Below are 16,532 nucleotides of genomic sequence, written 5' to 3' on the forward strand. Positions count from 1 at the left end.
CTAATCAGTTTGCAAGTGGATTCTGCAAATCCAATCAAAATTAACTTCTTGGTCTATTCACAGGCACATATTTTAACTGCATCATGTTTATGGTTGCCTCATCCGTTGTGTCAACAATTTTAATTTTAAATTATCATCATAGAAACGCAGACACACACGAAATGTCTGATTGGGTAAGTATTTTCCCTCCTGGTAACAGTGAGTGAGGTGAAAATGGTGCGATTGTGAATGTGGTGTGTGTGTGTGTGTGGTATCTATGTATTGCATAAATAATACCGAAATTTTACTATTTCTACTTTGCTAGTGCTATTTCGAGTGAACATTGGGTTGTAAGTTTTTAATGTTTTGCAAAAGATGGCGCTACCAGTAGATTTATCAAGTGTCACTTGCAGATCTGACAGGAAAGTGGGTCATCAGACTTCGCATACTTTGATTTGGATGAAACTTGGCATACATCTTTTCACACGTGCAAACCTTTTGTTTTGAACGGATGCACAGTAGAATCACAGAAGGCGGAAAAAAATTAAAAACACTTTTTAGACGGCTGCAACATTATTGTTACTGAAATTTTCAAGAAATTTGTGTTTATTTTTATAAAAATATTCAAGAAATCAGGAAACGTAGCTCAATATTTTAAAATATGTGAATGATAAATAGACTCTTCTGAATTGTTGGAAGCAGAGGTTCTGTGGAGTTTATTTCATTTCTTCCACATAAAATGTGAAGACAATGTTTTGTATCTAGAGTTTCGGATGGGTAAGAAACGGCTGTATTAGAATTTAGACACAATATTTTTGAAATGTTAAGCTACAAGAAAATAAAAAAAATTCAGATTTTCCGACATCAAGACAATATTTTAAAATGGCTAAATTTTCTTTATATTATTTTTAAGAAGTTAAAGTCGATTTACAAAATAATGCAAATTTTAATTCTGATGAAATGTTATCCCTAGTTAGGTGATTATGATACCTATCAACCGCTTTTACATTGGAAGATGGGCTCCTTTTAAGAAAACCAATTTCCCTAACACTAATTTTAAAGTGTCCATATTGGTAGCGAACGTAACCTATCTCGGGACCAAGGTTTCTCCAAACAATTCACAAAAAAATCGAAAAAATGTGTCACTCGTATTCCAGAAATATTGCACGTTGTATCAACGTGAACCAAACGGCATTTTATTCGTTAGATGTCTGTCTATGGTCGGAACTACAATCAAAAATATTCAATGTTATTTAAACGTTATTAACAATTAAAAATTCAGAAAAAGGGTCGAAGATGGAAAGATTTGTTTTGTTTTGCCATTTTGTTTTTACTCGGTGAAAATTTTTCATTCTAGCTCCGACCATAGCTAATTTGATACAGAGTATAAAATTGTTTTGTATTTTGCTTTCCGATAATTGGTTACCAAGAAATGATGACACCTACCAACAAATTGAACATTGTCGAGATCCTGAAAAACCTGTTTTAATCCACCTAGTGGTGTAATGATGCCTTCCTCATATCAATCATACTATCATATATAACACTGTGGTATTCTTCAAAATTATTTTTCTTCGATTCTTGAGAGAATAACCAAAATCGGTTTGTTTGATCGTCTACTGATGAAAACTATCAATTGGAAAAGATTTGATGTCGGTTTAGAAATTTTTTTAAGGTTTTTCCTCATTTTCAGTGATGGTATACAATTTTTAACCCACTTTACCCTATATTTCCGGATCCGGAAGTCAGATCCGCATGAAATTCAGGAATTACGTATGGGACCACAGGACCTTTCATTTGAATCTAAGTTTATGAACATCGGTCTTTTCTCTTTTTTGCATATTTTACCCCATAACTCCGGAACCGGAAGTCGGATCCAAATAATATTCAGGAATTTTTTATGGGACCTCAAGACCTTTCATTTGAATCAAAGTTTGTGAAAATCGGTTCAGCCATCTCTGAGAAAAGTTAGTGCACTTATTTTCACAATTTTTTGCACATTTTACCCCATAATTCAGGAACCGGAAGTCGTATCCAAATCATATTCAGGAGTTTTGTATGCGACTATGAGACCTTTCATTTAAATATATGATGGTGAAAATCGGTTTATTAATCTCTGAGAAAAGTGAGTGACATTATTTTCACATATTTGGTGCATATTACCCTGTAATTCCGGAACCAGATTCGGATCCAAATGAAATTCAGGAACTTTGTATGGGACCACAGAATCTTCCATTTGAATCTAAGTTTGTGAAAATCGGTTAAGCCTCCGTGAAAAGTAAGTGCATTTTTAATGCATTATTTCCCCCTTTTTGGTGCATATCACCCTGTAATTCCGAAACCGGAAGTCGGATGCTAATGAAATTCAGGAACTTTGTATGGGACCATGTGACCTTTCATTTGAATCTAAGTTATCGGGGAAAAGTGAGTGACAATATTTGTGATACACACCCACACCCACACACATACACACACACACGCACACACACACACACACGCACACACACACACAAACACATACACACACACTCACACACAAACACACACACACACAGGCATACATACACACAGAGATTTTCTCAGTTCGTCGAGCTGAGTCGAATGGTATATGACATTCGGACCTCCGGGCCTCGGTTCAGAAGTCGCAGTGATTGTATAGCCTTTCTATATGAGAAAGGCAAAAAGGGAAAAAAAATTTATGGAGTTTAATATATGAACTCTTATCTATAAAAATATAATTTTGAAATGTTGTTTAAACAATAAGTGTATCAAAGTTTAGTTTTCGAGCGGTTAGTGGAATGAAACTAAACCGTCTTGGAAAAGAATGACAGATTCCTTTTAGATTCCACCATGAAGAAACCATTTCGTTATGATACTAAAGTAATAGTGAATGACAGATACCGGTATTTCGAATCAGGGTTAACTAACCGGTCGAAAACCAAACTTTGACAATGGCTACCAAGACAAACGAGCCCAACAAATTTATAAGGATGAGGAAGGAAACTTCTGGAATATCTAAGGATTCTGTCCCAAAAAAGAAAGTATTTATGAAAGAATTGCGGGAAAAGCCTGTGTTTTATATAAAGGCTGGTAAGGGAAATAAAGTACGATGGTCAAATAATCCATAAAATTATCCATTAAACAAATTGAAGAGGCTACTGGGTTTGGTATATTCAACAATAATGTTTCAGTTTCATTTAAGTTTCAAGAACCTGTATCTGTTTATATAGCAGAGTTAGCAGCAGTTCTTTATAGTTTGAGTGTAATCGTCACATTATCTCCAAACCATTATTTTCTTTTCACAGATAGTCTGAGTTGAAGCCATTCGCTCAGAAGCTGCTGGCAAAAATTAACCGTTTTTCTTGGGCAAAACTGTGCCTGAACGTCATATTGAATAATAATTATCAAATCACAATAGTTTGGGTTCCGGTTCATTGCTCCATTCCAGGCAATGAAAGAGCAGATATTTTAGCCAAACGTGGTGCTCCCGGGTTTGCGGTTCAATGCATAGGACGCTGGTCTTCAAAGCCAGTTGTCGTATGTTCGAGCCCCGACCTGGAAGTATTCTTAGTGTCAGTAGGATCCGTAGTACTAGCCATGTAATGATTCTGTACACTAAGAATCGGCTGCGAAGTCTGTTTGAAACGGAAAGGCCAAATTCCACAAAAGGAATGTAATGCCAGGACTTTGCTTTGTGCTATTGGAGGTGAAATTTATGAGCGACCGATTGCTTTCAACGAATTCTATAGCGCGTCTCGCCAAAGAACACTTGCCAGCTGGCAAGCTTCTTGGGATAAAGATGATCTGGGTCGGTGGATGCACTCAATTATTCCTAAAATATCGACAAAGGCATGGTTCAGGGGACTGGATGTGAGTAGAGATTTCATTCGTGTGATGTCCAGACTCATGTCCAATCACTACACGTTAGACGCACATCTCCTTCTAATTGGGCTCTCCGAGACTAATCATTGTGCTTGTGGCGAAGGTTATCGGGATACTGATCATGTCGTTTGGACATGCGTGGAGTATCGTGATGTCAGATCTCAACTAATAAATTCCTTGCGTACCCAAGGTAGACTATCCAATGTCCCAGTTCGCGACATTCTTGCTTGTCGTGACGTTCCTTACATGAAACTTCTTTATTATCTCATTAAGTCCATTGGAGTTCCAGTTTAAATTTCATTTTATGTTAGATTGTTTTCTCTTCCATGAGTTCAACCAATAGCCAGCTATCTTATATTAAATAAAAGTGATGAACTGATACAAACAAACCTGAAATAGTTATAAGATCATGTACAAAATAAATGTATTTTATTGAATGTAATTTATAATAGCAACTCGCTTGATAAAAACAGTGTTTAGATTTACTAATGAATACAAACATACAAATGTGATATTCGAAATGTATTAGGTTTAAACTACTATGTATTGTGGATGCCACAGCGAAGAAAAACTTATGTATATTGCCTATGACATAAAGCTGCCGGTCGTTTGCATTGAAGAAAAAGAAGACGAAAAGTGGACAACGATGGGGAACATTATACAAAATCAGTTGCTCTCTTCTGAATGTTATCAAAAAAAAAACTATTAAGATTACTTTCTTACATTAATATGATATTATGAAATCAATTTTCAATCAGAATAAGTGTCGTCACTAATATATACAACGTACAACGTCTTGGGAACCACGACTCGGTGCGAAACGTTAGCGCTGTAGGGATAAGTACATAAGCAAGTGGCACTGTTCGCAAAAATTCGACTTTTAATTCTTAAAATTCAGAGTTAGGAGTTAGCAGCACTCTCTCAGATTTTGACGAGACTTTCTAGATGTGTATGTTTTTCTACACAAAAAGCCACTTTGCATACCTAATTTTAAAAATTGAACTAAAACTCTCATTTTAAAATGGCCAAACTTTTTTAAAAGTTTATTTTCAGTTTCGAAAAATGACAAATCCTGCAAAAAAAGTGATTTTTGCAAAATCAGTAAATTTTTCAAATCAAAACATTCGAAAGTCTTTTGCTGAAAAAAAATCGATTTTAAAAATATGAGGTCGGTTTGAAAAGAGATCTATTTTCAATTTGAAGAGTAAAATTCTTTGGTGACAACGTCTACATGTCGGTAAAATTTAATTGAAATCTGAGAGGGAACTTCAAACTTCGAGTACGATTTGGTTCTAATTTGGTCGTCTAAGGCTACAGACAGAGTGGAGATCGGAAGCTGAGCTGAGCTTGGCGCTGACTAAAAGCGGGAAATGTACTTTCAGCAAATCAAAGGGACCCTGTCAGATTGGAAGCTGAGCAGATTTCTCGCTTGTACTCTGACACGGACCCTTTGATTTGTGCTAGTATCATTCCCACTCTTGGTTTGCTAATGTCAGTCATCAGCTCGGTTCAACGCACCCACAACAAGAACAGTTATTCTATTTTCTTATTTCATGTCCAAATTATTGGCGGAAATATTAAAATGGGCAAATGTATTGCTTTTGAGCTCTAAAATCATGGCCATTTTTGACGTCTTTCTTTGCTAAGGGGTGACTTTTTAAAATTCGCTCTGTGAAAGAATGGGTAGAACTTAATCGTGAATATCTCGAGTTGTACTAAACGCAACAACATAATTCTTTTTCCATGCTATCAGAAATGTCATCAGCAATTTATGATTCAATTTTCAACAATTTGAGATAACCATAAATGTCTAAAAAATTAGGTTCACTGAAGGCACTGAAGGAATCAATGAGAAAAACTCTTGCTTGCTTGTCTTTTTCGCACTCGAACGACGGTTTTGAGTTTATCAGGCAAATATCATTCTCTATGTTTAACTGGATGGAATTCATTCGGATTTAATTTCAGAATTGTAAACGAAATTCAAGGTATGAAATTTAAAGGAACGAAATCTAGAACGAAATTCAAGGTATGAATTTCAGATCTGGATTCTTGCACAAATTTTAGAACTCGACTCCAAGCCAGATTTCTGAGTTTTAGAATATGCTTCCCGAATTCCGTTTCAAAATTTAATTTCTAATTCAGTTTCAAAATTCATTTCCAGAATACACAGTTTGGATTCTGCAAAATAGATTTTGGAACTAAATTTATGAGCTGAATTCTTGATTTGGATTTCGAACCTGAATTTGGGAACTGAATTCTGAACTAGTCTCAAGCTCCGAATTTGGTTCTTGAATCCAGTTTTACATCCTAAATCAATTATTTAAAAAAATACTTAACAATTTTAAACATTTAATAAATTTTACATATCTGGTTTTAAAGAATCATTTAAATAATCCTAAAGAATTGTGCGAAGTATGTAAATCTACTGCGTAAGTAAATCCGAATGCACACAATCAATCAACTACTATGGAAGTGTGGAATGAGCATGTCAGTTTTTTATCCTTTTTATCCAGAACTTGAAGTTCTATAAATGTTTGTAAATTTGTTTAGCTGTAACTGCTTTTTAAAAATGAATCACGTTAACGTCCAAAGTTTGTTATAATAACAGTTTTGTATTCATTATTCTTTACGTTTCGTTTTCGGCTCGTCAGTGCTGAGCAGCAATATAAAAAAGTGTTTATTTTGCGTCTGCTTAGCGGTTCAAATTGAATTGTATAAGTTCGCATTTCAATTTGAACTGTCCTGCACTGACGAGTCGACGACGAAACGTAAAGAATAAAGGAAACGGTTGTTTGCACAAAAGAGGCTTTTAGCCAAACTCCCAAATAACCAGTTTTGAATTTAAAATGTTGCGGAAAATTTTTCGATGTTTCATTTTAGTTAAAACTTTCGGGTAATATTCTTTTTTTAAATCAAAACGTTCATACTTTCTTAAAGTGAAGTCCTAGTTATAGGCATCCTTTTTTGTACGTCTAAAAGTTTCCCATTTACAACGGTTTGTCGAAAGTGCATGCAAAAAAATGAATTCGCCCTTTTAAACATCAGCCTTGAGTCAAACCGATTTCTCTGTCCGTAAAAAATAATACATTGGATCGAATTAGTTCTTTGTTAAAACAAATAATCAATCGAATTAAAATATTGCTGCTTTGATGAACAGGAAGAGTGTGGATACAATTGCCTTGAAGAGAATTTTTCATAGCAATTACACAATATTCGAAAGCTTTTCCACCAATGCGAACAGAAAATTGCTTACCACGTTCTCTCACATCGTAGCGCTTTGTTTCAATCCGTGGTCGAATAATGCTTCACTTTGGCCATGGAAGATACGAATTGAAGTCGTACCCGACGAATGCCGTTGTCCGGGTTTTGAAATATTCGTTTCTTCTACCAGCTTTCGGATTAGTCTAATTGGGTTTCTCTTTCTTTTTTTTCTCGTCCGTTTAATTTCACTAGTTTTACTAGAGGAACTCGGAAAGTTGATTGCGCGCTTTGCCGGTCCCGCAGATGAGTCTCATCACGCGAAAGACCATTTCAGGCGATTAAAGAAAGCCACATTGCATACCATCATCAAATGTTAATTTTACTTAAGCTTCCTCGCGCGATGAAAGCTTATTAAGTCCTAGTTTCTATAGTCAGTCGCTATCTGACTTTGGCTTTTGGATACCATTTGGATCCTCGTTGTGATATGTTTGAGAATCACTCATGTCTGTTAAGCTGATGAAATTCTAGCATTGGGTAACTTAGTAAAACAAATGAAAGTATAGGAACTTTTTATACATTCCCTTCCTCCGTTTCGAAGATTGTGGTCCAGATGGTGAGTAAATCGGTAAACTGCAGTAATATCTATTCTATCATATTACACAACAAAATAACATCAATGGATTGTGTTAAACAGAGTTGATTATTAATAGCATTATAAACGTCATTTTTTTAGAAAATGAACGATTTCTTATAGTACTAATTTTATTGTTGTTATTTCAACACAAAATCCAATGTATAAATTGGTGTAATTTTTTATATGTAATTTTTGCTCATGATATAACACCACCAAACCTAACTCAAACCACCATCATACGGAACAGCAGCGCGCAAGCAGTACAGAAAATGAGTAAAAGTTTATGAATTTCACTTGAATTTTTTTCAAACTTCGGTTATTTCGGCTAAGAACTACCGGAACGACAAAGGGCTTCAACGAACCTAATTTTCACGCTCCATACAAGTGATTCACTGAAGTCCTTAGATAACTGGAAGTATTTCTGAAACAGATCAGAATAGAAGGATAAGCAATATGAAATTGGAAAATTATACATAAACTATTGAAACTGATCAATTCAGGCAAGTAGCCAGTATGTTGTTCTTTGACAACGAACAGCATTGCAAAGTTATTCGTGAGCTACTTATTGCTCATGAAGATCTTAAGACCTGTTTTTACCGACTTTGTGCGTGAATTGAGGTTCCAGTGTATCCCTAATCGAAATTGGGTGGGTTAGCTGAGGCCGTAAATATAGCAAAGTGTTCACAATTATGCATGAACATTTAACCATGAGAATGCTCTTTTCAAAGTGGTTGCTTCGTTTACTCAAAGTCGACCAAAGGGTTGATGATTCAGAGCGGTGTTTGGTCATGTTTACAAGGTTCAAATCGTAGTTTTTGCATCAATATGTAACAATGGATGAAACATGGATCCATCACTTCACTCAGTAATCAAAATAATCATTATCTGAGTAGAGTAAAGACGGTGAACCACAGCTGGGAAGGTTACAGTTCAAAATTTTGAGATTAACATGGTATAATCTACATCGACTATCTTGAGAATGGAAAAAACAATCAATAGTGAATACTAAATAGTGCAGAAAAAACCACCGAGCCGATTCACAAGTCGATGGTACGGTTAAATTTAACGAATTACACATCGAATTGCTTCCTCATCCACCATATAGTCCAGATATGGCTCCCAGTGACTACTGGCTATTCACTGATCTCCATAAAATGTTCTTCGGAAGGAAATTCAATGCAAATGAAGAAACAATTGCAAAATGTGAAGCCCATTTCGAGGCAAAACGTAAATCCTTTAAGTTAGAGAGACGTTGGAATGATTGTATTGCTTTTGCGATGCATCGCATTGATAAATAATATCGATTTTGGGTAAAAAATTTGTCTTTTTTACCTTTTTCATAAGGAATCACTTGAAAATTTGACTTTCACAAATGGTCCTGGAGGGTCAAGTTTCACATACCATTCGACTCAGTTCATCGAGTTGAGCAATATCTGTGTGTATGTGTCAAACAGGCACGTACCCAGGATTTCGTTTCGGGAGGGGTCTTCAGATAAAAAAATAATGCAAATGAAGATTATTTATGTACCTTCGCGATGTATTTTTTTAGTGACTCTTCATTATTAAGTGTTTTTTAGTGACTCTTCATTATGTTAAAATTATGATGCCAAAGCTCTTTTGACGCTTTTTAACACCTATAACTCACAAAAAGTAACACATATAACGATTGTAACACTTCGTAACACTTGTATTTTTTGAAAATGTAACGTTTGTAATATTTAAAACATACAAAAAAGGTGGGTGGGTAATGTCAGAGACATAACTGGATGTAGTGAATACGAAAACAACTGACATGTACCTTAACACTTCCGAATATCAATTAGTTGATCAATTGTATGAATTATGCAAGCATTCCCCTTTTTCACATTTTTCGCAAAAACAAAGAAGGCTTCACTTGATCTCAATTACTGTGAATTTCACACAGCGAAAAGTGCACAAATCGAATCAAACTGTTCTAGATTTGTACTAAACTGAGGATATTTACCTTCGATTTGCGAAGAAGAAATCCTAATAGTTATTTAGACAACTTTTAGAGCCATTAGAACGGCTGATTTTGTGTGATGCTCTCAACCGTTGTCCTCTTTTCGTTGGTTTTTCACCAATGCAAACGACTGGCAGCTGTGACGTAATCGCTCTTGTCGGAAGCGAATCTAGCTTTGCAAACGACACACAATACATCTGCTCGCAGTGGCGATAGAATCCAAGTTGATTTTTGTTCAATTTTTGTTGAGAGGTTTCTTTTTACGTCATTTCGTTTGTAGCTTTTTCACTGATGGGCGGTCCTAGCGACTTTAAAAATAGCAGCATATAGAATTTTAATTTCGATTATTTCATTTCGGATTTGCATTTCATTGAAAGAAACTATCAGGAAATCTGTACGGGATTCATTCCTGCCTTTCAGAAGGACCAAATTGTGGACCTCACTACAATATTAAGCACTGTTCGGAACATTTTTCTCGAACGATTTGTTGTACAGCAGCAGATATTTTGTTCTCTTTCTCAGAACGCGTTCTGATTGGCTGGTGTTGACATGGGTCAAATGGGACAGGTTTTTTAATAGTGTACTATTGAAATACTTCAATGCTGTTGCTATACGCGTTTAAGTTGAAAATTTTCGATTCTATTGGTAGTTAGATTATATAAATCCTTTCACAGATCACTGAGCTATGAGTTTAAATATACGAGAAATGATACTCATTTATACCAAACATTTCAGGAAAGTGTAATTTTGAATTATTCGAGATTATGTCACAAAATTGAAAATTTTATCATAAAATTGTGATCATATTGCCAATGGCATGAAGCAAAAATTATGTTAATTCGTTAGATATAACAAGGGATATTCACGATCAAAGATGTATCTTTCTTCCAGAGGGTAAATTTTGAAAAGGCGCCCCATAGTAAAGTAAGTCGTATTCACGACAAAAGTTACGCATGTAGGGATTTCTAATGCCTATAATTTACAAAAGAGAAACGCATGTGACACTTCGTAACGCCTGAAACTTATTTAAAGTAACGAATGTAACGCTTCGTAACATATCTAACTTACAAAAAGTAACGCATGTAACACTTCGTAACGCCTGTAATTCACAAGAGTAACGCACGTAACAACTATAACTCACAAAAAACTAGCGCATACCACGCTTCGTAACGCCTCTAACTTACAAAAAAGTAACGCTTCGTAACGCCTAAAACTTACTATAAAGTAACGCATCGTAATGCTTGTAACTTACAAACGAGTAACGCTTCGTAACGTCTATAACTCATTACAAGTAACGCATGGAACGCTTCGTAACGCCGCTCACAAAAAAGTTACGCTCAACACCTGATAAAAAAGTAACGTATGCAATGCTCGTAACCTATAAGCGAGTTACGTTAGTAACGCTTCCTAACTTCATAACTCACAAAAAGTATCGCATGTAACGTTTCGTAACGTCTATAAATTTCAAAAAAGTAACGCATGTAACACATCGTAATGCTTTTAGCTCACAGAAAAGTTACGCCCCGTAACGTCTATAACTTACTAAAAAGTAACACATGTAACTTTTCGTAACGTTTATAAATTATAAAAATGTTACGCATATAACGCTTCGTAACGCTTTTAGCTTATAGAAAAAGTAACGCTCCGTAACGCGTATAACTTACTAAAAAGTAACACATGTAACGTTTCGTAACGCCTATAACTTACAATCAGTAACTTTTGTAGCGCTTCGTAACGCCAGTAATTTACTAAAAAATAACACATGTAACGCTTCGTAGTGCCCAAAACCTAATAAAAATGTAACGTATGTCATGCTTGTAACCTACAAACGAGTAACTTACAAAAAAGTAATGAAAGTAACGCTTCGTAACATTTAAAACTTACAAAAAAGTTACACACGCAACCCGCTTGGGTTCGATTCTCAACCCTGCACATAAGGTCAGAAAGTTTTTTAAGCCTGAAAAAGCGAATGACCTTAAGGTTAAAACCTCTATAATCAGAACAAAAAAAATTTCGTAGTACCTTTACTCAGGTGTTGATAGGCCTAAAAAAACTTCGTAACGTATGAAGCTTCAAAAACGAAAGTACTGTTTTATGTATTATTATTGTCGATAATTTTACCCCGGTTTCATCCTCCATTTTATGTTGTTTTGACGCTGACGCTTGCCCCATAGTATTTTTTAACTTTTTTTCGTTTCTGTTTCTGTTTCTGATTTCGGGAGGGGCTAGGGCCCTTCGCCACTCCCCTCCTTCTGGGTACGTGACTTTGTCAAATAATATCACTAGTTTTCTCGGAGCTGGCTAAACCTATTTTGACAAACTTAGGCCTTGTGGTCTTATACGGAATTCCCGAATTTTATTCGGATCTGACTCCCGGTTCCGGAATTACAAGGTAAAGTGTATTAAAAATGACATATCGTCACTTAAAGCGGCGAAACAGAATACGTAAAAAAAATCTGAACTGCCCTCAAAAGTACTCAAAAAGCCATTATCATTTGATGGTCAAACAAACCGGTTGTTCTTTCAAGATTCGGAGAAAATAATTTAGTAGAGTATTATTTAGGAGAGTATGTTTGATATCAGAAAGGCATCATCACATCACTAGGTCGATTAAAACAGGTTTTTAGTTAATCATACGACTTATTGAGTGATGTGTTAACTGTAAAGGTTCCCTTGCAATCAATGTGATTTATTATGAAAAAGTTTAGTTTACCTTGTTATATTCTAAATTAGTTCTAGCATATAGAATCCGAAGAAAAGATCAAGGATTACGGCGACGAATATAAAATTGCAACAACTCGTGATTGAAATGAATCAGCTCGAAGAATTCAATTCTTTAAAGTAGAATCAAAATATGATCGGCCCAAAGTGGCTTCCTTGAGAAACTCCTTGGGTATCTGCGAATGGTAAGATACTAGACTCCATTTCGCGGGTTTTGTTTTAGAAATTCAGAGTAGTGACCAAGTGATTCGTGAAACACATAATCAATTCAAAATATATTTCATCTCAAACACATATTTGTAGGGTAATGGTACCCTCATCCATCTCTGCTCCAGTAGTAATCTCATATTCGAAAACTATTAGTTTGAGTGATTTCTACTGTTCCTGTTCGACAGATTGATATTAAGGGAACGAAATTGCTTCTTAGAACCGATGCAAAGATATTGTACCCAATTTTATCACAATTCGTTGATTTAAAGTCGAATAATCGACAAAATAACATATTGATTCTACTAATGAGACGACTATTGGTACAATTGTCCTATAAATGATGCAATAACTTTCTCCTGGATTTGATATCTACCGGCGAAGTAACGTGATGATCACTATAAAATCCATTCCACAAGCATAATGAATGTATAAAATCTAAAAGTATGTGAATCAAATTACTTATGATTTATTTATCATCAACGTTCGGCTCAAAACTGTCTGGAGCCATATTGATATCAAATGCAGAAATCAGAACAGAGTCGTCCGTGCCGTAACAATTTCTGAATGCGTGAAAATGTTCTGTCCATCCGGCAATCCGGCAGTATATCCTCTTGCTCGATGATGCGATTTCCATCATTTGCCCCCCTCCATTTCCCTTTTTGCCACGATGTTCCAAAGCTGACTGCAATATTGCCATAAATGATGCAGCAAAATCGAATGCTCAAACCGGTAGGCGCACAATAAACCACTGACCCTGATGATTTGATGATGGAATAAGCGGTGACAGCAGATGGACGAATTGCGTAATCAAATGAGTAGAATTGTTGTACTTCAACCGGATCGGTGAAATTAGAGCTGGAACCGTCACCGAATGGGCACTGATGCGTTCTGCAAATGACAGCTGTAAGTTTGTGGCACATTACGGTCTAGCGTGGGCATTATTTCACGATTCCACACTTATCCAGATTGGGTGGGTGGCTGAATCCATCCATGAGGCGCACTGCCTGAATTCGTCTCCCATAATTGAGCAGATTTTTTTTTTGTTTGGCGTGTGCGTGTGTGTGCAACGAATGACGGCTGCAGTGGATTATGAGTAAGGCATTTTTTCCTGTGTGTGCGGATTACCGAGTTGTGGTGTTTGCGTAATGTGATATTGATTGTTGATTCATTATTGAATTCGATTCGAATGAATAATTCCGTCGCATGGATCGAAATCACTGATGAAAGATACAGCATGAATATTAAAGTGACATATTTTTCCTTTGAAATATTCAATCCACAGGTTAGAATCATCTTTTTATATTGGCTGCCATGTATTTTAAGAATGAGTCGACCGGGTCGAAACTTGTCGATGGAATATCCGCCAACGCCAACCTCGGACAGTTCTGATCGGAAAACGCACATACAGGACGTCGAACTGAAAGAAAGGTAAGTTTGTCACGGGACCATGTTCGCATATTTGTTGGCGCAACTAGACGATCCCGGTCTAGGTTTGTGATTGATTGAATAACAATATTTACGAGGTTGATGAATATTTAAAACTTGCACCGTAGCTTTCCAATGCAGAATTTTTCTTAATTAATTCAATTTTGTTTCAAAAACTTTATAGGCATTGATTCAAACTAAATACACTTGGTTGAAAAATGAAGAGAGATTTCACCGGTGGAACATTTATTGGTATTTAAACATTTAGGGTTTTTCTGTACAATAAACAAATATTTCATTTGGAATTGTTTTGCGTTTCACTTTCGCGTCATAAGTGCTTAAAGCATGTTTAGTGGAATAAATTGAGCTGCTAGGGGCTTCGGCTCATCAGTGCTCAAAGCAGTTCAAATGAACAGCCATTTCTGTTCATTTGAACTGCTTTAGGCACTGATGAGCCGGAGGTGAAACGCGAAAAATTCGAATTGTTATTTATTTCTTAACAAGTTACTCTATGACTGTCTGCAATTTCGAACAGAACGAATACTAACCAAAAAAAAAAAAATTTATTTCGGTACCTAATGAAACAATACAGTTAAGGTCAAGTCAATAGTAATTTTCATAATTTTCAAAAGTTTCTAATTTGCTTCCATCGTTATGTTATACATTGCGATCATGTTTTTTGTCAGTACCCAACGAAGTCCCATACAAATCTTACTTCAGAGACAGGACTCGAAACAGTATAACAGTTTCTCTCATCTAAGGAAAATGTTCGGTCAGTTGAACTACGACTGGAAAGTTGGTATACCCCTCTCGGAGAAACAAAAGTCTGCACAAGCTTATATTTGAGAGTAAATTTCAACTCAATATAGCCATTTGTTCCGGGCATCATGTTCTATCAAGATTCTACTATTGACAAGTAAACCAAACGACAATGTCAATGTCTAAAGGAATACCTGAAATAGTGATGGTAGACCTTGAAGATGAATGTGGCGGAGCTATTGGATGCCACAAGAATTAGTTCTGAGTGCACACGCTTTATCTTGGGCGAGATTCTATAGATGAGAAAAAATCCTACCGCTGGCTGTTTTGAAGTCGACTTATGCAACCATAAACCAAAAAATGCGAGCGCGAGCGCACTACGGGAGCATATTTGGCCGTGCTGATGTAGAATCAATGGTACCCAAATCTTCAGCCTTCGGAACCAGCCTAGTACACTCTTGGTTAAAGGTATAAAATACATTTCATAGTAGGGCATTAAGTAAAAATACGGGACCTGTTTGGATGATTTTAAATTGATTTTCTCATTTCAAGTTATTACATACAAATTAAATGGGACCCTCTCATTATGCTACCAATGCCGAAGGCAATAGAACCCAGTAAACACTATTCTATTGACAAACAGTCATCATAGACACATGGAGAGAGATAAGATAGGAATTTGCCAACACATAGTTATCACAAAGTCAGAACATAGTTATCTCACCTTGCTATGGCATTCTTGAATTACCTCTAAATTTGGTAAACCATTAACAGCGAGTAGGGTAACAAAGGTATTTTGATCCACTTTATGAAACAGTTGCACAATATTGTGATATTATTGTATTAATTCAATACATGATCAAATTTCAATCAAAGATTACAAAGATTAATACACATCTTTCCTACGATATGAAGCATGTTGTGACATAATACTATCGATACTGTTTTTGTAATGATCGATTCCAAATATCATGTTTTTTGTTTATTTCCGCCATACCAATTATATTTTGGTCTAGACGAAAATATATTTAGGTCAGAGCAAATATGGACCATAAATATATACAGCAATTCCACGCTAAATCATCCAGAAATGGAAAAAAATTCTAGCACGACCCCCTTCGAAATGCATGAGACTTTACATGTGGTATAGCAAATGAAGTCTAGATATTGCCTTCACTCAAGACTAATTTTTGAAAATGGCTTATGTGTTTTTAGCCATATTATTTTCAAACAATTATGACTAGAAATCTATAGCTTCTACAAAAAATATGTCTAAGAAGAAGTTGTAGGGAATCAATTGAACTTTCTAAAGAAAAACGTGTTTAATCCACCTAACAGTGAGATGATACCTTTTTTTTATCAATCCGCATGTGTTTCTTGCATGAATATTCTTCGGTGTTTAAGTTTTCATGACATTATTTTAATGACCGGCGTTTTAAGCGACAATTTGAGATTTCAATCACTCATTACTCTGTAATGTCGAAACTGTAAATCGGATCGAATTTGAATCTAAAAGTGTAACAATCGAATAAACATTCCATGATATGTCGAAGTAATTTACACTTTAGAGTTTACGGTAATTTAAGGTACTTCCAGAGCCGGTATTCAGGAACCAGCATAGCCCAAACCGATTCGTATGGCCATATGACGAATAAATTGCAATATTTTTGAGTCCAACTTTGAAGCTTTTCGGGATTGTCATCTTCTATATCGGTTTGAATTTTAAAAATTCATCATCCT

The 16,532-nt window shown here is 35.7% G+C and overlaps 1 protein-coding gene across 1 annotated transcript in view; it reads left to right on the forward strand.

The window, feature by feature from the left end:
• Window positions 1-14,040, forward strand: part of LOC131431248 (neuronal acetylcholine receptor subunit alpha-7-like) — a 290,647-nt gene extending 276,607 nt beyond the window's left edge. Inside the window, exons 10-11 of the mRNA XM_058596850.1 lie at window positions 64-173; window positions 13,891-14,040. Of these exons, the coding sequence (XP_058452833.1) occupies window positions 64-173; window positions 13,891-14,040 (260 nt within the window). The remainder of the gene's footprint in view (window positions 1-63; window positions 174-13,890) is intronic.
• Window positions 14,041-16,532: the final 2,492 nt, after the last annotated feature.

This window comes from Malaya genurostris, chromosome 2, assembly GCF_030247185.1.
Source record: "Malaya genurostris strain Urasoe2022 chromosome 2, Malgen_1.1, whole genome shotgun sequence".
NCBI lineage: Eukaryota > Metazoa > Arthropoda > Insecta > Diptera > Culicidae > Malaya > Malaya genurostris.